General features: G+C 45.1%; 1 protein-coding gene across 2 annotated transcripts; it reads left to right on the top strand.

Moving 5' to 3' along the window:
- The first annotated feature begins 8,633 nt into the window (after window positions 1-8,633).
- RPA2 (replication protein A2) lies at window positions 8,634-26,965 on the top strand. 2 transcript variants are annotated; one of them, XM_030538715.1, is made up of 9 exons: window positions 8,634-8,755; window positions 11,200-11,303; window positions 14,001-14,102; window positions 14,246-14,359; window positions 17,086-17,160; window positions 18,494-18,607; window positions 22,029-22,139; window positions 22,606-22,700; window positions 24,018-26,965. In XM_030538715.1, exons 1-9 carry the CDS (start codon window positions 8,734-8,736, stop codon window positions 24,100-24,102), a joined length of 822 nt encoding a protein of 273 aa, XP_030394575.1. In that variant the 5' UTR covers window positions 8,634-8,733; the 3' UTR covers window positions 24,103-26,965. The 2 variants fall into 2 exon arrangements, with proteins under 2 accessions (XP_030394575.1, XP_030394576.1); XM_030538716.1 differs by having other exon boundaries at window positions 8,635-8,749.
- Window positions 26,966-27,555: the final 590 nt, after the last annotated feature.

Genomic DNA, 27,555 nt, shown 5'->3' with positions numbered 1-27,555 from the left:
CAGTTGCTGTTTGCCTACAGGGCTGTACCACATCCCAGTTTAGGGTTTTCACCATTTGAACTTGTGTACGGTCACGAGGTTAAGGGGCCATTACAGTTGGTGAAGCAGCAATGGGAGGGGTTTACGCCTTCTCCAGGAACTAACATTCTGGACTTTGTAAGCAACCTACAAAGCACCCTCCAACACTCTTTAGCCCTTGCTAGAGAGAACCTAAAGGATGCTCAGAAGAGCAAAAGGCCTGGTATGACAGACATGCCAGAGAACGTTCTTTCAGGGTAGGAGACCAGGTTATGGTCTTGAAGGCGCAACAGGCCCATAAGATGGAAGCATCATGGGAAGGGCCATTCACGGTCCAAGAGCGCCTGGGAACTGTAAACTACCTCATAGCATTTCCCAATTCCTCACTAAAGCCTAAAGTGTACCATGTTAATTCTCTCAAGCCTTTCTATTCCAGAGATTTACAGGTTTGTCAGTTTACAGTCCAGGCAGATGATGCTGAGTGGCCTGACGGTGTCTACTACGACGGGAAAAAAGACGGTGGCGTGGAAGAGGTGAACCTCTCAACCACCCTGGAACGTCTGCAGCGGCAACAAATCAAGGAGCTGTGCACTAGCTTCGCCCCATTGTTCTCAGCCACCCCAGGACGGACTGAATGGGCATACCACTCCATTGATACAGGTAATGCTCACCCAATCAGAACCCCACCCTACCGAGTGTCTCCTCATGCCCAAGCTGCTATAGAACGGGAGATCCAGAACATGCTACAGATGGGTATAATCCGCTCATCTACCAGTGCATGGGCATCTCCAGTGGTTCTGATACCCAAACCAGATGGGGAAATACGCTTTTGCGTGGACTACCGTAAGCTAAATGCTGTAACTCGTCCGGACAACTATCCAATGCCACGCACCGATGAGCTATTGGAGAAGTTGGGACGTGCCCAGTTCATCTCTACAATAGACTTAACCAAGGGGTACTGGCAAGTACCGCTAGATGAACCTGCCAAGGAGAGGTCAGCATTCGTCACCCATGCGGGGGTGTATGAATTCAATGTCCTTCCTTTCGGCCTTCGAAATGCACCCGCCACCTTCCAGAGGCTGGTAGATGGTCTAACTAGCTGGACTGGGAGAATTTGCAGTTGCCTACCTCGATGATGTGGCCATTTTTTCAGGACTCCTGGCCTGAACAGCTACTACACCTGGAAAAGGTCTTTGAGCGCATCAGGCAGGCAGGACTAACTGTTAAGGCCAAAAAGTGTCAAATAGGCCAAAACAGAGTGACTTACCTGGGGCACCAGGTGGGTCGAGGAACCATAAACCCCCTACAGGCCAAGGTGGATGCTATCCAAAAGTGGCCTGTCCCAAGGTCAAAGAAACAGGTCCAATCCTTCTTAGGCTTGGCCGGATACTACAGGCGATTTGTACCACACTACAGCCAAATCGCTGCCCCACTGATCGACCTGACCAAAAAGACCCGGCCAAATGCAGTTAAGTGGACTGATGAGTGTCAAAAGGCCTTTACCCAACTTAAGGCAACGCTCATGTCTGACCCTGTGCTCAGGGCCCCGGACTTTGATAAGCCATTCCTAGTAACCACGGATGCATCTGAGCGTGGTATAGGAGCAGTGCTCATGCAGGAAGCAACAGGATCACAACTTCCATCCTGTCGTGTTTCTCAGCAAGAAACTGTCTGAGAGGGAAAGTCACTGGTCAGTCAGTGAAAAGGAATGCTATGCCATTGTGTACGCCCTGGAAAAGCTACGCCCATATGTTTGGGGACGGCGGTTCAAACTACAAACTGACCATGCTGCACTAAAGTGGCTTCATACTGCCAAGGGGAACAACAAGAAACTTCTTCGTTGGAGTTTAGCTCTCGAAGATTTTGATTTTGAAATTCAACACATCACAGGAGCTTCTAACAAAGTTGCTGATGCACTCTCCCGTCAGAGTTTCCCAGAATCCAGTAGTTAAAAAGTGTTCTTAAAATGTAAAAGTCTGTTAGTTACATACTTAGTATTATATGTAAAGGTAGCATGTGTTGTATTAATCTGTTTATTTTCAAGTTCTAGAAGGAAATCGCCGCCAGTGAGCTTCCCCACTGTCTGCAATTTGGGGGGCGTGTCATAAACAGATAGCTAAGGGTTAATGTCTCTTTCACCTGGAGCACCTGACCAGAGGACCAATCAGGAAACCGGATTTTTTCAACTTTGGGTGGAGGGAATTTTGTGTCTGGGGTCTTTGTTTTCTGTCTGCCTGCTTTCTCTGAGCTTTGGAGAAGTAGTTTCTACTTTCTAGTCTTCTGTCTCTAAGTGTAAGGACAAAGAGATCAGATAGTAAGTTATATGGTTTCTTTTCTTTGGTATTTGCATGAATATAAGTGCTGGAGTGCTTTGATTGTATTCTTTTTGAATAAGGCTGTTTATTCAATATTCTTTTAAGCAATTGACCCTGTATTGTATCATCTTAATACAGAGAGACCATTTGTATTTTTTCTTTCTTTTTATATAAAGCTTTCTTTTAAGACCTGTTGGAGTTTTTCTTTACTTCAGGGAAATTGAGTCTGTACTCACCAGGGATTGGTGGGAGGAAGAAATCAGGGGAGATCGGTGTGTGTTGAATTGGCTAGCCTGATTTTGCATTCCCTCTGGGGGAACAGGAAAGTCCTTTTTGTTCCAGGACCGGGAACGGAGAGGGGGAATCACTCTGTTTGGATTCACAGAGCTTGTGTCTGTGTATCTCTCCAGGAGCACCTGGAGGGGGGGGAGGGAAAAAGGATTAATTTCCCTTTGTTGTGAGACTCAAGGGATTTTGGGTCTTGGGGTCCCCAGGGAAGGTTTTTCAGTGGGACCAGAGTGCCCCAAAACACTCTAATTTTTTGGGTGGTGGCAGCAGGTACCAGGTCCAAGCTGGTGACTAAGCTTGGAGGTTTTCATGCTAACCCCCATATTTTGGACCTTAGCGTCCAAAACTGGGACAAGGTTTATGATAGCACCATAGTAGACAGGGGCGGCTCTAGGCATTTTGCCGCCCCAAGCACGGCAGACAGGCTGCCTTTGGCGACTTGCCTGCAGAGGGTCCGCTGAAGCTGCGGGACCAGCGGACCCTCCACAGGCATGCCACTGAAGGCAGCCTACCTGCTGCCCTCACGGCGCTGGCAGAGCACCCCCCGTGGCTTGCTGCCCCAAGCACGCGCTTGGCATGCTAGGGCCTGGAGCCGCCCCTGATGATAGAGTCTGGGGGATGTCATAGAGTCACAGAATAGAGACTTCAGGAGGTCATCTAGTCCAACCCCCTGCTCAAAGCAGGACAAATCCACAAATAAATCATCCCAGCCTGGTCAAGCCTGACCTTAAAATGTCCTTCCTCTGTACCCTGATTCAAACGGCTTCTGGTGCTGGATCCTAGAAGGAATTGTTTGGCCTGAGGCCCTCCAAATTCACAATGAGATGGCATGTACGGATGCCCCAGGGAGCAGATGGAGTGACTCTGCCCCCATATTGCTGAGCTGCAGTACCAAACTTTCAGCAGTTAGGCAGGGCAGTGCTCTCAGGGGAGCCCCAAGGACACAGCAGGTGGGTGCTGGCTCCCAGAGGCTGGGGAGTGCTTAGAGAGGAGCCCTCAGGATGCAGCGGGTGGATGCTGGCTCCCAGGGTATGGGGGTGTTCAGAGAGGAGCCCCCGAGATGCAGCGGGTGGATGGGGGCTCCCAGAGGAAAGTCCCCAGGAAGTAGCAGGTGGGTGCTGGCTCCTGGGGAAGCAGGGTGAGGTAACCCACGCTAGGTATGCAGGCAGTGGTTTCCCCAGGAATTGAAATTACGGGGGTGGGTGGGTGGGTTAGAATTTACAGGGGGGGCATCAGGACCAATGAGATATATAAAAGAGAGATGAATAAAGTAAATTTTTTTAGGATAATGCAAATTTAACAAAACATAACCGGTCTAGACTTCTAAAAAAATAATTCTTTAAAAAATTGTATTTAATTTAAATTGACTTTTGAAAAGTATGCCATCATAGGATAAGAGGGAAGTCCTCTCATGGATCAGTAACTGGTTAAAAGATGGGAAACAAAGGGTAGGAATAAATTATCAGTTTTCAGAATGGAGAGAGATAAACAGTGGTATCCCTGAGGGGTTGGAACTGGGACCATTACTGTTCAACATACTCATAAATGATCTGGAAAAATGGGTAAACAGTGAGGTGGCAAAATTTTCAGATGATACAAAACTATTCAAGATAGTTAAGTCCCAGGCAGACTGCGAAGAGTTACAGAGGGATCTCACAAAACTGGGTGACTGGGCAACAAAAATGGCAGATGAAATTCAAAGTTGATAAATGCAAAGTAACGCACGCTGGAAAACAATCTCAACTATACATACAAAATGAAGGAGTCTGAATTATCTGCTAACACTCGAGAAAAAGAGATCCTGGAGTCATTGTGGATAGTTCTCTGAAAACATCAACTCAATGTGCAGCGGCATTCCCTACATTCTGTTTGCTTTTTTAAAAAAGAACAGGAGTACTTGTGGCACCATAGAAAATAACAAATTTATTTGAGCATAAGCTTTTGTGGGCTCCAGCCCACTTCATCGGATGTAGCCCACGAAAGCTTATGCTCAAATAAATTTTTTAGTCTCTAAGGTGCTACAAGTACTCCTGTTCTTTTTGCAGATACAGACTAATATGGCTGCTACTCTGAAACCTTTGCTTTTTTAAGAAAGGGATAGATAATAAGACAGAAAATATCGTATTGCCTCTATATAAATCCATGGTATGTGTACACCTTGAATACTGTGTGCAGATCTGGTCACTCCATTCCAAAAAAGATGTATTGGAATTGGAAAAGGTACAGAGATGGGCAACTAAAATGATTAGGGGTATGAAATAGGAGGAGAAATTAAAATGACTGGGAATTTTCAGCTTAGAAAAGAGACGACTAAGGGGGGATATGATAGAGGTTTATAAAATCTTGACTGGTGTGAAGAAAGTGAATAAGGAAATGTTATTTAATCCGTCACATAACACAAGAACTAGCAGTCACCCAATGAAATTAATAGGCAGCAGGTTTTTAAAAAAAACAAACAGAAGTACTTCTTCACACAACATAAAGTCAACCTGTGGAACTCTTTGCCAGGGGATGCTGTGAAGACCAAAACTATAACAGGATTAAAAAAAGAACTAGATAAATTCCTGGAGAATAGGTCCATCAGTAGCTATTAGCCAGGATGGGGAGGGATGAGTAGCCTTAGCCTGTTTGCCAGAAGCTGGGAATGGGCAACAGGAGATGGATCACTTGATGATTCCCTGGTCTGTTCATTCCCTCTGAAGCACCTGGGCTTGACCACTGTCAGAAGACAGGATACTGGGCTACATGGATCATTGGTCTGACCCAGTATGACCATTCTTATGTAAAAAATAATTATAATAATAAAAATATTTACTACAGAAACTCCCCAACATAATGACTTCTCAAGATAGCAACAATGTGAGATAACAACCTACTAGGAAACACACACATATGGAAATATATATTTCCATTCCCAGTCACAAGTCTAGCATTCTGGAGCAAAGTCACTAAAATATAGTCCAACAAACAAATGTTTATTTAATGTGCCCCTCACTTTTCCCTCCACCGCACCACACTCACCAGTGTTGTCCTTGGTCAGTGGAGACTCAGAGTTCAGAGGTGCTTTCATGTGAGTACACCTCCCGGGTGGGGGGCAAGAAGGCACCTTGCTCGTTCCTCCAGCTGCTCATTGTTCACTCTGGCCATGGCTGTTCGTTGTGCTGCCATTCACTCCGCCACTCTGTTGCCAATGGCCCTGTACAGTCACCTTCTGCTGCCACCTGCCCCTGTGACGTCTGCGAGTTGGTCTCTCGAGGTTCCAGCCCTCAGTGATTTCCACTGAGTTGTCAGTGGGGGAACTTTGCTGCTAGTGCAGTCTGGGCTGTCTCTTCCACAGGAACACTGTCCCCACAACAGGACTAAGCACTTAGACCTGATTATCAGTGATTTCAGCAGCAGTGGTCACTTAACAGAACAAAAGACTCTCTATGGAACCTAATCAGCTCTGTCTTTAAACAGTGGAGAGGGACAGGTCCCCACCCTCTCTTTTGATCCCTCAATCAGCACAGGCTAAGTACAGTTCTACTGCCCTTTACTCATACAATAAGAACTATATTTCATTCCCCCCCACCCCTCATTCAAGTGATTTGTAACCCAACCCCAGCCAAAATCTATCACTTGGGCAACACAGTTCTGTTTGCTGGCTACCTAGGTAGATTAGGTGTGAATGTAAATACAATCTGGTCCTGAGGCCTTTTCCCCCAGCCCCCAGCTCATCACTAGCTGTCAGGGAGAGCTCATTTAGACTTTGCTTACAAATCATCATTTGAAATTATTGGGTTGGCCAACATCACCGAAATGAATGCACTGACATTGTCATAAAAAACAACAGCTGTATAAGGAAGCTAGTCTACATTCATACTTTTCAAATCTATTATACTTTCAGATACACATATTTTATCATATACTGTATAAGCTTTTAAAGTGTGTATTAATGTTTCGATTTCAATTCAAATTTCCAAACATTCACTAAATTGGTATGTTTCAGAGTAGCAGACATGTTAGTTTGTATCCGCAAAAAGAACAGGAGTACTTGTGGCACCTTAAAGACTAACAAATGTATTTGAGCATAAGCTTTCGTGGCCCACTTCATCAGATGCATACAATGGAACTTATAGTGAGGAGATATATATACATACAGAGAACATGAAAAAGTGGGAGTTGCCCAACCAACTCTAAGAGGTTAATTAATTAAGATGCGCTATTGTCAGCAGGAGAAAAAAAAACTTTTGTAGTGATAATCAAGATAGCCCATTTAAGACAGTTTGACGAGAAGGTGTGAGGATACTTAACATGGGGAAATAGATTAAATGTGTGTAATGGCTCAGACATTCCCAGTCTCTATTTAAGCCTAAATTGATTGTATCTAGTTTGCATGTTAATTCAAGTTCAGCAGTTTCTAGTTGGAGTCTGTTTTTGAAGCTTTTCTGTTGCAAAATTGCCATCTTTAAATTTGTTACTGAATGGCCAGAGAGATTGAAATGTTCTCGTACTGGTTTTTGAATGTTATGATTCCTGAAATCAGATTTGTGTCCATTTATTCTTTTGCATAGAGACTGTCCGGTTTGGCCAATGTACATGGCAGAGGGGCATTGCTGGAACATGATGGCATATATCACATTGGTAGATGTACAGGTGAATGAGCCCCTGATGGCGTGGCTGATGTGATTAGGTCCTGTGATGGTGTCTGTTGAATAGATATGTGGACAGCATTGGCAATGGGCTTTGTTGCAAGGATAGGTTCCTGGGTTCGTGTTTTTGTTCTGTGGTGTGTGGTTGCTGGTGAGTATTTGCTTCAGGTTGGGGGGTTGTCTGTAAGCAAGGAAAGGCCTGTCTCCCAAGATCTGGGAGAGTGAGGGATAATCTTTCAGTATAGGTTGTAGATCTTCAATGATGTGCTGGAGAGGTGTTAGTTGGCCGATGAAGGTAACGGCTAGTGGCATTCTGTTATTTTCTATGTTGGGCCTGTCTTGTAGTACGTGACTTGTGGGTACTCTTCTGACTCTGTCAGTCTGTTTTTTCACTTTAGCAGGTGGGTATTGTAATTTTAAGAATGCTTGATAGAGATCTTGTAGGTGTTTGTCTTTGTCTGAGGGATTGGAGCAAATGTGGTTGTATCTTAGAGCTTGGCTGTAGACAATGGATTGTGTGGTGTGTCCTGGATGGAAGCTGGAGGCATGTAGGTAAGTATAGCGGTCAGTAGGTTTCCGGTATAGAGTGGTGTTTATGTGACCATCGCTTATTAGCACAGTAGTGTCAAGGAAATGGACTGCTTGTGTGGATTGGTCTAGGCTGAGGTTGATAGTGGGATGGAAATTGTTGAAATCAGGGTGGAATTCATCAAGGGCTTCTTTTCCATGGGTCCAGATGATGATGTCATCAATATAGTGCAAGTAGATATGGGGCATTAGAGGATGAGAGCTAGGGAAGCGTTGTTCTAAGTCAGCCATATTTTTATGTTGGCATACTGTGCGGGCACCCAGAGCAGTGCCACTGACTTGCAGGTATAGATTGTGAAATAGTTGTGGGTCAGGACAAAGTTGCAGAGTTCAGCCACCAGGTTTGGCATGTAACTAGTTCACAGAACTGGGGTGGGGGTGGAGGAAATTAAGGGGTGTGTAGGGAAATCACTGTATGCAGGGCAGCAGCCAGGCTCCACTCTAGTCCACAGGGCAAAGTGTGGGCAGGGCGACTCGTCGCCAGGCCCGGTTTAGCACCCGCTGCCGAGCCTGAGCCATGTGTGTGGACAGGGCTCTACAGGCCGTTAGTCCTGGAGCCTAACGATATCAGGCCACGCGACAGCTAAGCCGCCGGGGCGACCGGGTCCGTGGCACGTGCCCACGGCGCGGGGACTAGCTTGTCAGACTGGCCAGACAGGGCAGTGCCAACAGCAAAGATGGTGGCGGTTGCCCTTCCGTTCGACGAGTCTGAAGCCACCGGAAGGAGAGGGCGGTGCCTGCACCGCCCCTCGCTAAGCTGGGAGCCGATTGGCTGAAGGGCTGCGCGAGCCCTGAGTGTCGGGCTCGCTGACTGGATGGTTGCTTGTGGCGCGCAGAGGAGCTGTTAGTAGCTGGAGCCGAGCGCGTCTGGCGGGGTGTCCGCAGCAGCTGTAATGTGGAGCGGTCACGGTGAGGGTGCGATGGGCGAAGGGTCTGGCGGGGGTGATGTGGGAGGGGCTGGCAGGGCGGCGAGGTGGTGTAGTGGGGGAAGGGCTGGGGCGATGTGGGGGAGGGGCTGGCAGGGCGGCGAGATGGTGTAGTGGGAGAAGGGCTGGGGCGATGTGGGGGAGGGGTTGGCAGGGCGGCGAGGTGGTGTAGTGGGGGAAGGGCTGGGGTGAAGTGGGGGAGGGCTTGGCAGGGCGGCGAGGTGGTGTAGTGGGGGAAGGGCTGGGGTGATGTGGGGGAGGGGTTGGCAGGGCGGCGAGGTGGTGTAGTGGGGGAAGGGCTGGGGTGATGTGGGGGGGGGCTGGCAGGGCGGCGAGGTGGTGTAGTGGGGAAGGGCTGGGGCGATGTGGGGGAGGGGCTGGCAGGGCGGCGAGGTGGTGTAGTGAGGGAAGGGCTGGGGTGAAGTGGGGGAGGGCTTGGCAGGGCGGCGAGGTGGTGTAGTGAGGGAAGGGCTGGGGAAGTGGGGGAGGGCTTGGCAGGGTGGCGAGGTGGTGTAGTGGGGGAAGGGCTGGGGTGATGTGGGGGAGGGGCTGGCAGGGCGGCGAGGTGGTGTAGTGGGGGAAGGGCTGGGGCGATGTGGGGGAGGGGCTGGCAGGGCGGTGAGGTGTGTAGTGAGGGAAGGGCTGGGGTGAAGTGGGGGAGGGCTTGGCAGGGCGGCGAGGTGGTGTAGTGAGGGAAGGGCTGGGGTGATGTGGGGGAGGGGCTGGCAGGGTGGCGAGGTGGTGTAGTGGGGGAAGGGCTGGGGCGATGTGGGGGGGGCTGGCAGGGCGGCGAGATGGTGTAGTGGGGGGAAGGGCTGGGGTGATGTAGGGGAGGGCTTGGCAGGGCGGCGAGGTGGTGTAGTGGGGGGAAGGGCTGGGGTGATGTAGGGGAGGGCTTGGCAGGGCGGCGAGGTGGTGTAGTGAGGGAGGGGCTGGGGTGATGTGGGGGAGGGGCTGGCAGGGCGGCGAGGTGGTGTAGTGGGGGAAGGGCTGGGGTGATGTGGGGGGGGGTTGGCAGGGCGGCGAGGTGGTGTAGTGGGGGAAGGGCTGGGGTGATGTGGGGGAGGGGCTGGCAGGGCGGCGAGGTGGTGTAGTGGGGGAAGGGCTGGGGTGATGTGGGGGAGGGGTGGCAGGGCGGCGAGGTGGTGTAGTGAGGGAAGGGCTGGGGCGATGTGGGGAAGGGGCTGGCAGGGCACCGAGGTGGTGTAGTGGGGGAAGGCTGGGGCGATGTGGGGGAGGGCTTGGCAGGGCAGTGAGATGGTGTAGTGGGGGGAAGGGCTGGGGTGATGTGGGGGAGGGCTTGGCAGGGCGGCGAGGTGGTGTAGTGGGGGGAAGGGCTGGGGTGATGTGGGGAGGGGCTGGCAGGGCGGCGAGGTGGTGTAGTGGGGGAAGGGCTGGGGTGAGGTGGGGGAGGGGCTGGCAGGGCGGCGAGGTGGTGTAGTGGGGGAAGGGCTGGGGCGATGTGGGGGGGGCTTGGCAGGGCAGTGAGATGGTGTAGTGGGGGGAAGGGCTGGGGCGATGTAGGGAGGGCTTGGCAGGCGGCGAGTGGTGTAGTGGGGGAAGGGTTGGGGTGAAGTGGGGGGGGCTTGGCAGGGCGGCGAGGTGGTGTAGTGGGGGAAGGGCTGGGGTGAAGTGGGGGAGGGCTTGGCAGGGTGGTGAGATGGTGTAGTGGAGGAAGAGTTGGAGCAATGAAGTATGTGAGGAGCTGGCAGGAGGGGAGGGAATAGGGTGATGAGGGTGGGTGGTGGGCTGCAGGAGGGAGTGATGTGGTGGGGCAGGCAGTGGGTTCCGCTCTCCTAGTTGTGGGGCTGGCGGGCGGGCATGTGTCTCTCCCTTGTGAGGTGGCTGTATATGACTGAGCCCAGGCTGCTGACCCCCGTGATGCTGCCCTTCTCCATGGCCTGCTGCGTGGAATCCCCTTGACCTCAGCGTTCTGGCGCCTTCCCTGAGCTGTGATGGGGTTTGGACTTGGGTGCAGGTTAAAAATACAGGAGGCTGGGGAGCAAGGGTTGGGGGGGGGAGTATTCAGGAGGCTGGGGAGCAAGGGTTGGGGGTATTCTCCTCCTGTCTTTCCTGATGGAATCCTCTCAGCTCCAGTGCGGAGTCTCATGTTATTTCTGGCTGTGGAGCAGGCTTATTGTCAATGGTGCCAGCGCTCACTGTTTATCACAAGTCTAATAACATTTGGAGCTTTTTTAAAGCTCCAGTTGCTCAAGTTATGTGAACATATGAAAATCTGCTGCAAAACACTTAAAATTATGACCCCAAAAGCTCAAAAATTATAATGTAAATAACGCCCCCCCAATTTTTTTTTACTATGTTCTGTCTTATTTGAAGCCAATTGCATGCCTTTTTTGGGTGTAACTTGTGACTTTTGAACATTTGGGGTTGGCAGCACTGTATTATTAACCTTAATTTTCCCCTCTCCCCCAGGTGGCTTTGAGAGTGGCTATGGAGGGGCTGCAATTAGTGGAGGATACACACAGTCCCCAGGTGGGTTTGGATCTCCTGCAGCCACCCAAGGAGAAAAGAAACAGGTATGTAGTGCTTCCTAGTCCAGATACGGGTTTGGGAGAGTTGGGCTTAGCCCACATGTGCTTGGTCATACTCAGGAGCTCCCCTTGGGGGTTTTGGTCTCTACATTCTTGTCATGAGAATGAGAAGGATTATATACACCTCTCCTAGCACAGAACAAATTGTGCAGTTTTAGGAACAAACTTCCCAATATATCATTTAATTGGGAAGCAGTGATGGGAGGAGTACAACAGCCTAGGAGCTACCACTGATTTGTTTTGTGAGTTTGGGCAAGTTATATATACTCTACTTTGGTTTCCCCACTCAGAATAGATATTTACCTTATTAACAGGATGTTGTGGCTTAATTAAACTTTGCCGCTGTGCTATAGCTGCAACCATCATTTTATGACTACTGACTTGGTTACATCAGACATGGCTGAGCTGTGTCCACTCTGCGTTTTCATCTCCACAACAAAAGAATGTATAAAATACTCCTTTGTCTCAACACCTATCATGTTGCCTACTGTGTTTGTATCAGGGAAAACCAGGAGAGCTATCCCATATGTTCTCAGCAGAGGATAATGAAGCATGAAGGACATGCACCTGGACCAATACCAAGAGTGCATAGGGAGAGTTGTAAGGAAGGAGGAAGACAGGCCAACTCTGTTACACAAACTTAGTTAGGCAGTAACAAACAAACCCAATGTTATCCCTTGGTTGAGGAAGACAACCGTGTGCCAGCCAGGACCAGGAGGGGCAGCACATAGTTAACTGTTGTGATTCCTAAGAGTATCAATTGTGAGTGATGTTAGGGGGCTTATTCCTTCACCCTCTCACTTCCTTCTTGCATGAGCAGAGAGCAACAATACCCGAAGTCTGAAGGTGCAAACAACTGGATGTTTATTAGGGTGAACTTCCAGCAAGCATGAGTCCAGTTTCCTTTCTCAGTGTCCCCCTTCCCAGCTCTGACACCACAGCGTCTTGCCTGTGTCCCTGTTCCCATTCCCCCTCTCCTTAGCAAAACATGATTCCAATTCCCCCCCTTACTTCCTGATTGACTGCAGGCTATACAGTAAAATTTGAGTTCTGCTTAGCTATACCTTAAGCAATCATTTTACTGAAATTTAACTAACCAATCCTAACATGATGATTTAACCGATTGTAGCCCACCAACTTAATTGGTTTACACCCAAGAAAATTAATTATTCAGACAGAAACAATCACAGAACCAGAGATTATACAAACAATAGGGATAGGGAGACTACAGTGATAGAACAATACAGAAATGAGGATTTCACATCCCAGCTATCAAACTAAGTTTCCTTTTACATCTTTTAGGGGCTCTTCCCTCTTTAGGGATAGGAATATCAGGACAGGATTGTATTCCTAACAGCCCAATAGCACCTTATTTCAGTGTAACTGGTTTGGAATGTGAGAATGTGACCATACGCTTCCCAGTTTATGACTGCCTCTGCTGCTTAGCCGAAGGCCTTAGCCTGAAAACAGGGCTCAGAATGTCACAGTAAGAGAAGGCCCTTACACAGACACAGTGATTTTGATTCTTTCTTTTAGACCTCTATACTAGCTTAGTGATAAGAATACACCTAAATTCTTAAAGTATAGGCCTTTGCAGACAGGCCTGAATATCTGTATCCTAACAAGTGAACTCAAACCATGGTTCGAGCTGCCTGTGGCACTAACTGGTTGCAGACTCAGTTAAAAATCATAATGCTGACATGGCCTCCATGTTTGTAAATCACTTTGAACATCTCAGTCTCAATATGAATTAGCAATGCTATGCTGTTGCAAAAAAAGCAAATACAATTTTAGGCTGCTTTAACCAAGGCATAGCATGCAAATTACAGGAGGTGATGGTACTGCTCTACTCAGGGCTAGGCCTCAGTTAGGCCTCAGCTGGAGTACAGTGTCCTGTTTTGGTCACCAATGTATAGAAAGGATGTAGAGAAACTGGAAAGGATCCAGAGGTGAGCAGCAAAGATGATCAGAGAGGTGTTATATAAGCCATATAAGCAAAGGCTGAAGGAACCCGGTATGTTTATTTAGGAAAAGAGGAAATTGAGGGGAAACATGATAGCAGTCTTCAAGTACTTGAAAGACTGCCATAAAAAGTTGAACAGCTGATTTCTCTTGCCACAGCAGGCAGGGCAAGAGGCAATGGGTTTAAACTGCAGTGGAGCAGTTTTAGATGAAATCTCAGGAAAAACTTCTTAACTGTAAGAACAGTAGGACAATGGAACAGACTGCCTAGAGAGGTTGTGGAAGCTCCTTCACTGAAGGTTTTCAAAAGGAGGCTGGAGCCATCTGTCTTGGATGGTTTAGACACAACAAATCCTGCATCTTAGCAGGGAGTTAGACTCACAAGATGACCTTTGTGGTCCCTTCCAACCCTATGATTCTAGCTGAACCTTTGGTCTGACCCAGTGTGGCTAGTCTTTTATTCTTATGATCTATAGTGCTTTGCTGAGAATTAACTAGAATAGTGTTACTTGTTTGTGCTGACTTCATAAGAAACATATAAAGGTTATGGAGATACAGCCTTAGTCTTCAGGTAAAAGTGCTTTTAGTACCTAACTTAAGACTTTAACAAGTGTATTTGTGGAAAAATAAAATTTCTAGTTCTGGTTTTTTGTTTTTTGTTTTTTTTTTTCAAAGATCAAAAGGTGAAATTTTCAGTCTTCTTTAAATTCTCCTTTGCAGCGATCCCGTTCTCAGAATATTGTGCCATGTACAGTGTCTCAGTTATATGCTGCTGAGCAGATTGATGAGACATTCAAGATCCGAGAAGTAGAGATCTCTCAGGTAAGTGAAAAGGGCTGCTGAGTAGGTATTTGTTGTGCACATAGGTGGGAGGGAAAGTGGTTGTGTGTAAGTGTTAAATTTTAAACTACTTTGGTCCTAAGTTTTTTCCCAAGTAAACTGATCTCATTTTTTTTCCAATGCAGGTTGTTATCATGGGGATAATCAGACAGGCAGAGAAGGCACCAACCAACATCCTCTATAAAATAGATGATATGACTGCAGCCCCGATGGATGTCAGACAGTGGGTTGATACTGATGTAAGTACCAACTGGGGTTTAGGGTTGAGATAAGTATGAATTCTGATACTTTCTGTCCAGGAACGATGGAGGAAATAGTATTTACCTTGTAAATGTAAACTGAGACCATAGTATAGCTAATCAGCAGGACTAGAGACTGATGTCACAAGTTTTAAACTCAATTAAATATCTCACTGACTGCTTTTTTTTAAACTGAAAAGACACCTAAGGCCCAGGTTCCCATAGATGCTAGGAGCTCACGTCCACCATTTAAGTGCCACCAACATTCTCAAAACTATTTTCCAGCTGCTGCCTAACCCCGTAGGTGCTTATGTTTCCGCTGATGAGCATGTGCAAAGCCACCCAGTCCTGACACTAATGAGCAGCTCGGAGCCCCTTGTTCAAGCCAGAACGCCAGAGCGATTCTCAAATTAGGTTTTCTCCCATCTTGCCAGAGGAGCCCAGTCTGGCTAGTGTGCTCAGAGTATGTCTTAACACTCACAAAAGACTGGGGGTGGGATGGGGACAGAAGCAAGTGAAGAATGTTCCAGGCTTGGGTGTGTGTGTCCATCTGTCCCAGTTAAGTCAGGATCTGGGAGATACAAGTTTGAATCCCCATTTTGCTTGATGTGAAGCAGGGAATTGACCCTGACTCTCCCACTATTGGTTATAACAGGGAGGTTGTTGTCCCTCTGGCTTTTCGTGAAAGGGCTGACCTGGCTTGCGGGCCTAACTCCAGGAGAGAGCTCATGGTTGAGAATCCTGAGTGGAGACAGGTGCTTCTCTCTGGGCCATAAGCCCTGCCTCTTTCCTTTGTATTTCACTCTTGGCTGGCTTAGACATCTCCCTGCTCAGCTTGTTGGCTTCTGAGAATCCCTTTCTTAATTGTGTAACTCTCCATACAAGATGTGAGAAGCCTGGGTGTCTAACTCAGGGCTGAGAATTCCACTAAGTAGCAGAGATCTAGGAGTCCATCCTTGCAATGCCTGGGCAATTCCTTTGTGAATCTAACACCAAATGCCTGATCTGATTCCAGATATGTTGAGGTACTTCTTAGTAATACTTCCTTTGAATAGGTCTATTAAGCACTGGAAAATTCTCTTTTACCTATTCTGTTATAGAGTCTGCTTTCCTTCTCTGCATGTACTTATTGCATGGGAGCTGTTTGTGTTCTGAGAACAGACTAGGCCCCCCAGTGGATAATTTGACTGTATCAAAAGAGACTTGTTATCAGTACTTTATCTGACCTATGTAAACCTAGAAGAGCATCCTTCACACAGAAATACTTCGTGTTCCTGGGGAATTATTCTCTTGGACTCCAAACATTGTAGTATATGTCCTTCAGGATGTTGATGATGGGGCAAGATTCTTAAAGAATGTTGTTCCTTAACCAAACTGAAGAAGTCAGTGTTGAACACCATGAGCACGTCTTCCTCTTCCCCTTTGTAAAGGTGCCTCTGGGGACTTAGTTTGATTGCCTGCTGGTGTCATGCATGGCTGTGCTTAAGCAAGCCTAAAACATGTACACTGATGAGCTACTTGTCTTCTGCTCACATACACTAAGCCACTTTGTTCTCAGCCAGGGGTATTCGTAGTGGTACTGGGCAGTACATCAGCTCATCTAGATATTTGCCTAGTTTTACAACAGGCTACATAAAAAACACTAGCAAAGTCAGTACAAACTAAAATTTAATACAGATAATGATTTTTGTTTATACTACTCTGTATGCTGTACACTGAATGTTCCAGGCTTGGGGGTGTGTGTCCACCTATCCCAGAATACCCAGTAGCTAGGTCACTCATTCAGGATGTGGGAGATACAAATTTGAATTCCCACTTTGCCTGATTGGGTATAACTGAGAGGGTGTTGGGTCTTTGGCTTTTCGTGAGAGGACTGAAATGTAAGTACAATATTTATATTTCAATTGATTTATAATTACATGGTAAAAATGATGATAAAGGAAGCAATTTTTCAGTAATAGTGTGCTGTGACACTTCTATATTTTTATGTCTGATTTTGTAAGCAAGTAGTTTTTAAGTGAGGTGAAACTTGGGGTCCGCAAGACAAATCAGACTCCTGAAAGGAGTACAATAGTCTGCAAAGGTTGAGAGCCACTTCACTAAGCTTATCATTTGAAGATATGGAATCTCTCTCTATCCTGAAACCACTTTATCTTAAACTAGATATGTCTGTGGTTTCCTTAGACTCTCGCATACCGGTAGAGTAATGCAGGCTGTCATTGACTGATATTTAAAAGAGAAGTTACAACATATAACTACAGGCAGTACCTAGCTAAGGTGAGCAAGTTTGAGACAGTTAGACGCTGTAAACTTGAAGTGCAATCAGCAGAATAAAAGGCGGTTTTATGTCTGCCCCAAGACCCCCCAGTCAATGTATATGGCTGTACAATTCATCTTCTTGTACAAAACATTTTTTCTCTTGCTGTACGAAGGACCTGTGAAGTGGGGCAAACTGACTGTATGGACATAGTGTAACTGATTAAACAAAGTTCTGTGAGATGCACAATGTAAACAAATTGAGAAGTATGTTTTCTCCTACTGTTAAAGCTGCAGTGATCGTTAGGGTTACTTGGAACAATAGTAGGTAAGAAAACTTCCAAACAGGAATGTGTGGCTTTTTAGAAAAAGATGGGTGTCTCTCTTTTTGTAACTTGATTTTACTAATAACTGAGAAAGGAACTAGAAGGACCAAGCAAATCTTTTTTTTCCCCCCTTCTCTTTGTAAGGAGGCTGGGAGTGAAAATGTTGTGGTGCCCCCAGGAACTTACGTGAAAGTGGCTGGTCATCTTCGATCGTTCCAGGTAGAATGCTGTTCTTTACTTGTATGACTACTTCTAAATAGCGAGGCTGAAGTGACTGCTGAAGGCCTGGTGTGCCCTGTCTGCTGTTTCTAATAAAGCCTGCCTAGGGATTCTGTTGGGAACCTGATTGTGTTCCACCCATGTCTATAGCAGCTCCATTGGCTTCAGTGGGGCTTGATCAGGTCCCTGGTGAAACACAGTTCAGAGGCAACATTTAATTTTAGACAACCTTGTCACTTACCAGCACTGCCAATGCCTGCCTTCAGGAATCTGTTTCCAACTTGGTTACTAACTATTCTGCCTTCTTACAAATGTTACATTAATAGATGCCCATTCCAGGTGCCCTGATAACAATTCATATCAACAAACATATCACCATCCAACATGACATGAACACCATTCATTTTTATCACAGGTAGGTAACTAGATACACCGACCCCTGCCACTGTATCTGCAGTAGTAAACATCAGGGGAAAATCTATCCTCTCAAACTGTCCCCTTCCCAAATGCAAGAGAGAGAAGAGAACCTTCAAAGTCATGCTGCATGGCTCAGCAAGTTGTTTTCTACTGACTAAGTAATTGCTCCAATATCTAATCTCTCAGCATCACTTTGACCTCTCATAATGTCACTCATATGATGCTTTTGTTTGTATGGTAGTAATGCCCGGAGGCTCCAGTCAGGTTACTGGGCAACCTATTATGCTAGGCACCACACAGATGCATGGTCCCTGCCTCAGCAAGACTGCAGCTGAAGAAAGGAGCTGAACAGTCATTATTTCAGTAACATAATAAGCACTTATATGGCACTGTATGTGTAAAGCACAGTACAGATACTAGTTTGCTTGAAAGTAAGCTGTGCATTTTTTCCCCCTCAAACTTCTGACTCTGTCTTTATCATCTAGTCCTAAAAGAAAAGGCACTATTTTGCTCCTCCATTAATACAACTTTAAAAAGAGGATGAGTTCTAATTCTCTCTATAATATTAACACTGCTTTTAAAGGGGCACTGATATGCAGGACTTTCCAGGATTCTCTGCTGTGGACAGCCACTGCCGTCTTGTCTGTGCTATTGGGTTGGTGTGGTGGTATATCTTTGAGAGAAATTACTGTCATGAAGGTCTGACACATTCACATAATGTGAATCTGTTCCTGGAGAAGTTTCAGATTAGAGCTAACTTCAATAACTTTGTCACTGATTTTATAGAAAGAAACACTGTTCCCATCACTGTCCCTCTGCTCTTTAGGGCTATGGTTGCAATGTGTTTTTACAGACATATTAAATATGTTCCTAGTGTTGTAATCTTTCCAATTGCTTTTTTTTCCCTCTCCAAAAGAATAAGAAGAGCCTGGTAGCATTTAAGATCATGCCCCTGGAAGATATGAATGAGTTCACCACACACTTATTGGAAATCGTCAACGCACATATGGTCCTCAGAAAAAGCATCATGGTATGTCCTTGTATCTCTTTTCTGCTCCAGCCCTTATACAGAACAATGTTCCAGACTGTCTCCATGAGAGGTTCTTGGAGGAAGTGGGGTTTAATGTGGCAGCATAGATAATTTCAGGAAGTAGGAGGTTGCTGTGATCATGATGCAGTCACCCTGGCTTCCCCAGAGAGATGTTGCACGTGGTACAGCCAACTTCCAGTAGTCTCTATTTGGGATCACTCTATTTGGATCGGACAGAGACTTCTCTTAGAGGAGAGTCTATTGATGGAGGTTCTCTAGGTTCTAGTCAGGAGGAGAGGATGGAAGAGGGTCAAGTATGGGCCAGATCAGACGAGAAACATTCACATAAAAAAGAATCTGACACATCAGAAAAGGGCAGACAAATAAACAATGACAAGTTTTTAAAGTGCTTGTACACAAATGCTAGAAGTCTAAATAATAAGATGGGTGAACTAGAGTGCCTCATGTTAAAGGAGGATATTGATATGATAGGCATCACAGAAACCTGGTGGATTGGGGACAATCAGTGGGACACAATCATTACGGGGTACAAAATATATCGGAAGGACAGAACAGGTTGTGCTGGGGGGTGGCACTATATGTGAAAGAAAATGTAGAATCAAAAGAAGTAAAAATCTTAAATGAATCCACATGTTCCATAGAATCTCGATGGATAGTAATTCAGTGTTTTAATAAGAATATAACAGTAGGGATCTATTATCGACCACCTGACCAGGACAGTGATCATGATGATGAAATGCTAAGGGAGATTAGAGAGGCTGTCAAAATAAAGAACTTGATAATAGTGGGGGATTTCAGTTATTCCCATATGAACTGGGTACATGTCACCTCAGGATGAAATACAGAGATAAAATTTCTCGATACTTTAAATGACTGCTTCTTGGAGCAGCTAGTACAGGAACCCACAAGGGGAGAGGCAATTCTCAATTCACTCCTGAGTGGAGTGCAGGATCTAGTCCAAGAGGTAACGATAACAGGACCGCTTGGAAATAGTGACCATAATATAATATTTAACATTCTTGTGGTGGGAAGAACAGCCCAACACTGTAGCATTTAACTTCAGAAAGGGGAACTATGCAAAAATGAGGGGGTTAGTTGAACAGAAATAAAAAGGTACAGTGACTAGAGTGAAATCCCCGCAAGCTGCATGGACACTTTTCAAAGACACCATAGAGGCCTAAGTTAAATGTATACCCCAAATTAAAAAACACAGTAAAAGAACTAAAAAAGAACCACTGTGGCTTAACCATGTAAAAGAAGCAGTGGGAGGTAAAAAGGCATCTTTTAAAAAGTCGAACTCAGATCCTAGTGAGGTAAATAGAAAGGAGCATAAACACTGCCAAATAAGTGTAAAAATGTAATTAAAAAAGCCCAAAAGGAGTCTGAAGAACAGCTAGCCAAAAACTCAGAAGGTAATAACAAAATGTTTTTTAAGTACATCAGAAGCAGGAAGCCTCCTAAACAACCAATGGGGCCCCATGACAATTGAGATACAATAGGAGCACTTAAAGACAATAAAGTCATTGCGGAGAAACTAAACAAATTCTTTGCTTCAGTCTTCATGGCTGAGGATGTTAGGGAGATTCCCAAACCTGAGTCATCCTTTGTAAGTGACAAATCTGAGGAATGGTCACAGATTGAAGTGTCACTAGAGGAAGTTTTGGAATTAATTGATAAACTTAACAGTAATAAGTCACTGGTACCAGATGACATTCCCCCAAGAGTGCTGAAAGTACTCAAATGTGAAATTGCGGAACTATTAACTATGGTTTGTCCTTTAAATCGGCTTCTGTACCCAATGACTGGAAGATAGCTAATGTAACATTAATATTTTAAAAGGGCTCTAGAGGTGATCCTGGCAATTACAGACTGATAAGTCTAACGTCAGTACTGGGCAAATTAGTTGAAACAATTGTAAATAAAACGGTCAGACACATAGAAGAACATAACTTATTGGGCAAAAGTCAACATGGTTTCTGTAAAGGGAAATAGTGTCTTACTAATCTATTACAGTTCTTTGAAGGGGTCAACAAGGGGGATCCAGTGGACATAGTGTACTTAGATTTCCAGAAAGCCTTTGACAAGGTCCCTCACCTAAGGCTCTTATGTAAATTAAGTTGTCATGGGATAAGAGGGAAGAGCCTTTCATGGACGGAGAGCTGGTTAAAAGACAGGGAACAAAGGATAGGAATAAATGGTAAATTTTCAGAATGGAGAGGGGTAACTAGTGATGTTCCCCAAGGGTCAGTCCTAGGACTAATCCTATTCAACTTATTCATAAATGATCTGGAGAAAGGGGTAAACAGTGAGGTGGCAAAGTTTGCAGATGATACTAAACTACTCAAGATAGTTAAGACCAAAGCAGACTGTGAAGAACTTCAGAAAGATCTCACAAAACTAAGTGATGGGGCAACAAAATGGCATATGAAATTTAATGTGGATAAATGTAAAGTAATGCATATTGGAAAAAAATAACTCCAACTATACATACAATATGATGTGGGCTAATTTAGATACAGCTAATCAGGAAAGCTCTTGGAGTCATCGTGGCTAGTTCTCTGAAGACGTTCACACAGTGTGCAGCAGCAGTCAAAAAAGCAGACAGGATGTTAGGAATAATTGAAAAAGGGATAGATAATAAAACAGAGAATGTCTTATTGCCCTTATATAAATTCATGGTACGCCCACATCTGGAATACTACCTACAGATGTGGTCTCCTCAGTTAAAAAAAGATATACTGGCATTAGAAAAAGTTCAGAAAAGGGCAACTAAAATGATTAGGGGTTTGGAACAGACCCCATATGAGGAGAGATTAAAGAGGCAAGGATTTTTCAGCTTGGAAAAGAGGAGACTAAGGGGGGAATCTGATAGAGGTCTATAAAATCGTGAGTGATGTGGAGAAAGTGAATAAGGAAAAGTTATTTACTTGTTCCCATAATGTAAGAACTAGGGGTCACCAAATGAAATTAATGGGCAGCAAGTTTAAAACAAATAGAAGGATGTTCTTCACACAGTGCACAGTCAACCTGTGGAACTCCTTGGCTGAGGAGGTTGTGAAGGCTAGGATTATAACAGGATTTAAAAGAGAACTAGATAAATTCATGGAGGTTAAGTGCATTAATGGCTATTATCCAGGATGAGTAAGGAATGGTGTCCCTAGCCTCTGTTTGTCAGAGGGTGGAGATGGATGGCAGGAGAGAGATCACTCGATCATTACCTGTTAGATTCACTCCCTTTGGGGCACCTTGCATTGGCCACTGTTGGTAGACAGGATACTGGGCTGGACGGACCTTTGGTCTGACTCAGTATGGCCGTTCTTACGTTCTTATATGTTCTCTGTATTATTACTGTGTCCTTGAAGTAGCTTGTGACCACAGCTGTTTTATTCTGTAATTTTAGACAACATCAAAAATGCCTCAGTCTCTGGGCTCCTTTGGGATGAGTGATATGGCAAGCTATGGATGTGGCAGTAATGTGCCAGTGAATGGACTTACAGCACATCAGAGTCAGGTATGTGTGAACAGTAACTTGTCTTTACAGTAATACAGCGATCAGGATGCGTGGACACTGAGTGATGTCGAATGCAATGTGATACAGGACAAATCAAAGTTTAGTTATTACATAAAGGTCATATTCTATCCATCTTTTTTGTAACCCTTCCATTGATTGGTGGGAGTTCAGCCATAACCTGAAGATAGTAAGTAGTGCTAAACTTGTGGCAGACTCATGGACTGTAACTAGAAATGGAATTCAGCTCTCCCTGTGGAAGGAATATGTCATCCTCCAGTAACAGGAAAAGTTGCAAGCATTCTGCAAATGGAACGAATACATTTGTGCTCAGTAATAGCAATATCCATGGAGTGGAGGCAATGCTATCTGGAGTTTTTTACCTAAGTCTGTGGGAACAGGAAATGGAGGAGTCTGATGTGCTCCTGAGTGTACTGCTAACCGTGTCTGTAACTTCTTTCTTTGTCAGGTGTTAAATTTGATTAAAAGCTGCCCTGATCCAGAAGGCTTGAGCCTGAAGGAGCTGAAATCCCAACTACATAACATCAATATGACAACAATCAAGTAAGTATATAGAGACAAAGGATGTTCTGGAAACCAAAGCTGTCCTCCCTGAACCTACTTAGTTGTACCTGACAAAAAGAGAGTGAGATAAAGAAATGCATTGTCTTGCTGTAGGGTGCAGGAGTGCTGGGACTCCAGATATTGCCTCATGTATCTTAATGGATGGAACAGTAGTAAATGTTGGGGCAAATATCCCATAAATTCTTTCAGGTCAAGAATCTGCATTTTCCTTAGCATATAGTGCATTGCTACACAGATTAATTCTATCACCAAAGTATTGGTGGGATACTCACTCACATCCGTTATTTACAATAGAGGTTAATTTGAAAAGACTTCTCTAAAACAGAGGTGCCTGTTAGCAGGTAGCTGTCACAGAATGACTTCATCTGAGGACTTAACAGGCTTAAAGGTGAATTCCAGAGATCTTGCTAAAAAGTCAGTTTATCTAGGAATATTCTCAGAAAGGGATGAGTTTATCCAAGACAGAACAGCACCGTCTTTAAACAGTTTGATATCCTGAAATGTGTACTTACTGTGAACTCCCTGGCTCCTCTGCCACACAATATTGCACCCCCTGCCCTTCCCTCCCTCCACATTTACATAGAGCAAGAGCCATTATCTTCCCACACTTTCCCTTCACGCTGACCAGTTTCTCATGCTTGATGTCAACCCAGATCTAAACATTTCTTAAAACTTCAGAAAGATGAGCTGAGTAGTTGGAGTTGAGTGGGACACCGATGAGCTGTATCAGCTTGTAATAATACTGTTTTTATATTTGTGTAAGTTTCTTGTGACTGAAAGTAGTATGGGCAATGTGTCTGTTTCTGTTACATATCTGAATTTGAAGCCAATTTTGCATACTCTGGATATCAGGCAGAATTCACCGGGGTGGACTGGCTTCTTACCGTTCTGCCCCCCCACCCCACCCCAACCCAGCCTCCCTGAGTATTGGGAAGGTGTTGAGGCTCAGCATGTCATTTTAGATCTTGCCATTTTCTGTGTCCCATCTCATTTTGCAACAGGCAGCCATAGCTATTTCCTCTAGCTGAACAATGTTAAGTGGTGGTGTTTTTCTCCCATAGTTGGCAGGGGCTGGAAGCTATTGGGTGGGCCACATAGGCTTTCCCTTGGGAAGGTGTGTGCTCATCCTAAATAACTTTGTTTCCCTTTGACGCATGGAGCAATTTGGCTTCCTGTGGAGAAAGGGCTGCTGAAGCATTTGCATGGGATGCTGGAGGAGAGCAGTGGCAATGATCTGAGGACATGCTCCCCAGAAAGAAGCAGTCAATAATGAAATGGTTGTTTTTCCTTCCTCAGGCAAGCGGTTGAATTTCTTAGCAGTGAGGGACACATCTATTCCACTGTGGATGACGATCACTATAAATCTACAGATGCTGAATAAAGGTGCTTCTGAAAGTTGCCCTAACTTGCTGGGTTTGGTTCCATGCAAGCATCATTCTATGTTGCGCTTACAGTACTATGTGTACATATCTACCAAGCTTTTCTCTGCAGAAGGTGATCTCTGCTACTTACATCCCTTGAAAGCCGCAGTTACTCTGTGAGCATCCAGAATTCTCAAAGTAAAGAGCAGCAAAGTAAAGAGCAGCAAAGCAAGAGCAGCAAAGTATTCCCCTAAGCAGACTCAAATAATATAATGAGACAGTGACACTAAAGCTTAACCAGGTTTTCAGGGGAGAAATGACCTCCGTGTGAAGAACTGGAAACTTCAGAGCCTTTGTTCATCTAGTATCCATCTCATATAGCACCACTGGTAAGGGGGTGGGGGGAGTGGGTCTGCCTAGCCTCGTTACTGGCAGATTGTTCTGAAATGGCTTTTCAGCTTGGCCAGCCTTCAGCCTCTTTATGAATTAAAGGTGGGATATTCTTAGAGAGCCTGCCAAGGTACAGTGCTTAAGAATAGTTGTCTACTTTCTGTACTACTTACATCTATATTTGTATTACAGGATGATCCTGTTAATGAAACTTTTGATATTCCAATAAAGCTTTTTAGTTTGGGATGGATGTGCTTGTGGCGGGCATTCTCAAAGGCAGAAAAGCTTCCACCTTGATGGAACTTACCCCTGGTATATTCCCTGAACTGAATAAACAGACCCTGTACTTTCTCCTCCTGTGATGGCAAATGCATAAAGCCTTTGGAGTAAACTTTTTTTAAAGGGTTAAACTTTCACAAAAAATGTGAATACCATAGAAAGGTCAGAAACTAAATGTAACACTCCAGGATTTTTGTCTTTATTAAAAACAAAGATAACTTCAGAAGTCCTAATTCTGCTGATGACCCATGTGGAGCTCACTACACAGTTCATCATGTTGAACTTTTTTCCTCTTTTAAAAATAATAATTTCCTACTTTAAAATAAAAATAAGGTTGCAAAAATAAAGCACTGATATTTAGGTAATGCCAGAATTAAGGTTGCCTACATAAACTTTGCTTCAGCCCCCTTGTGCATCATCATAACTACTTATATGACCATTTTATATTTTTTTCCACAAGTTCCCTTCCTCATTCAGTGAATGATGCCCACTGTATGGGTACCTAGTCAGTATTTTTTTTATCCTCATTCAGTGTGGGACCTCATGCTTACTTACTGTACACCATCCAAACCCTGCACAGAAAAAGAAATTTTCCTATGGGCATTTTTTATGGCATTCATTACTGTAGCACCAGTGTGGCACTGATTACTGAGTGTTAAAGAACTTAGATGGGGAACTGTGGCTGAGTTTAAGGCCAAGATTATTAAGTGCCCAACTTTGGCTGCGCAGAGCCTGATTTTATTTCTGAGTGCTTAGTGTTTTTTAGCACTTTATATATTCCCAGTTCTCACTGACTTCAGTAGCAAAAGTGAGTGCTTGGCAGGTCCCATGTATCTCATGTTGGGCACCCAGAACATGAGGAACACACAGTGACCCTCTAGGAGAAGTTTGGTTTAAGTGACTTGCCCAGCATAAGGAATCTGGTGGAGGTGGGAATGGAGTCATTCTCCAGGTTAGCATTCAACTGCTTTAACTATGAGTCCCCTGCCTTATTTGCTACTACCCACCTTCCAGCTTCTGCAACAAACAAGGCAGGGGGCTTACAGACTATAGCTTCCTTCAGTACATAACCCTGATTGAGTATCTGAGCAACATCTGTCCAGTGCACTAAATGAGGCTGGGGTCCTGTGATTAAAAAAAAAAAGGTAGGGGGGGAGCAGCATGATTGGAGCTGGATTATAATTAACAACCTTAAATCTGGCACTTTTACATTTCAGTTGCTTCAGTTTGCAATCTTAATGTTTTCTATGTAGTCTTTTTATATGTAAATGAGAGTAAGGTTTTACTGCTCTTTTGGTACTGCAGAAGCTGTCCAGCTTTGGAAGCTGGATCTGGATTATTGTTCACACATCAACAGAACTGGCTTTGCCCTCTAATGTCTTCAGATTCTGCTCCATTACACCTGTGCAAGCCCACTGAATGCAATATTCTCTTCAGGTTCTTGTCGCAGCAGAGCTGTGGCCAAGGGTGTAATTTTGAGGACAAGTGATGTACAGGTATAACTAGCAGTTTTGGGGGTATGGACTCTAGTGATGCAATGTAGATGTATGAAAATCAAGCTAGTGCAATAAAAAACCCACAGTGCTGGGTCTCAGCCAACTCATGTGCATAGTTTGGACTGTTGAGCTAAAAAATTGGGCTTGGGCTGGAGCCTGGGCTCTGAGACCCTCTGCCCTATCACCTAGCTCCAGATCCCAGTATGCTTTTATAGATTTAAAAAAAAATCTTTGGCTGACAAACTGAGCAGACCTGCTGGAGAGTAGACAAGAATAAATGTGGAGCTCCACAAAGCCATTGTTAAAGTCATATTACAGAGTGTAATCCTCCCTTTGGCTGGATGAATAGCAAAAGGACCTTGCTTTCAGTCAGATGGAGGGGTTAGGTTTCAGATCTCTTTAGAATCTTATTTCTACCCGTTTCTCAAAGCAGTCAGCTGGTGTCTTCCAGCCCTGCTTCCACCAAGCTTGTCATGCCTGCATTGTGTTCAGATTTCAGGGGGTTGTGAAAGGAGGGGAAGTTCTCTCCTGCACTGCATGATGCTGCCATTGAAGAACCTCAATTTTTGTACCATTAAAATCAAACAAGCCATGCAATTATTTCTCTTCCCTCTCCCTTGATGCACTTTGTGACAGATGCATTTTGTTGCATAGAGAATAATGATCCCGAGGCTTCAAGATATTTTTCTAAACTTTAAATAAAACTGCTGGGGTTGTATTATGACACTTTTTATTGTTTTTTGTTTGGTTTTTTTTGCCACCTTATAAATGAAAGCCAAAGACAAAGGGCGCAGCAGGGTCATCACAAGCATCACACTGGGCATGCCAAAGGAAGACGGCAACAGGCTTGCTCATGAGCACAGGGTACCCTGTGATCTGAAGGACAGGTGGAATGTTAGCAGCAGTTGTCTCCAGCTGTGAGCAAAGATGTAGCCCCTGGTTGTCTAAAAATGGCTGAGACAAATCAGCAAATCACTGAAAGTAACGGGGGAGGGGGTTCACAACTGCAGCTTTTTACAGCGTTCTCAAAAGGAGAAATGAGTTCAGCTGGAGCTGTAGAGTGTGTTTAATTCCAGCCCTCAAAGTGTTTCTCCATAGGACATTGTGCCTTGGTGTTTGAGTTGTGTCCTCAGAGAGCCAGGGCAACCTCTCCAATTATGTAAATATGTGAGCAATCTGTGTGGGTCCCAGCTGTAGCCAGCACCGCACTATACAAAATATGCTAAACAAACTGTAACTAACCCAGATCACTGTATGCTGGCAACTGTACTGATTCTTGCACAGGAGGAGATATTCTGAGGCTTACAT

Source organism: Gopherus evgoodei, chromosome 20 (genome assembly GCF_007399415.2).
Source record: "Gopherus evgoodei ecotype Sinaloan lineage chromosome 20, rGopEvg1_v1.p, whole genome shotgun sequence".
NCBI classification, from domain to species: Eukaryota; Metazoa; Chordata; order Testudines; family Testudinidae; genus Gopherus; species Gopherus evgoodei.
The sequence above is the reverse complement of the archived record's forward strand: the minus strand, read 5'-3'. Positions and strand labels throughout refer to the sequence as shown.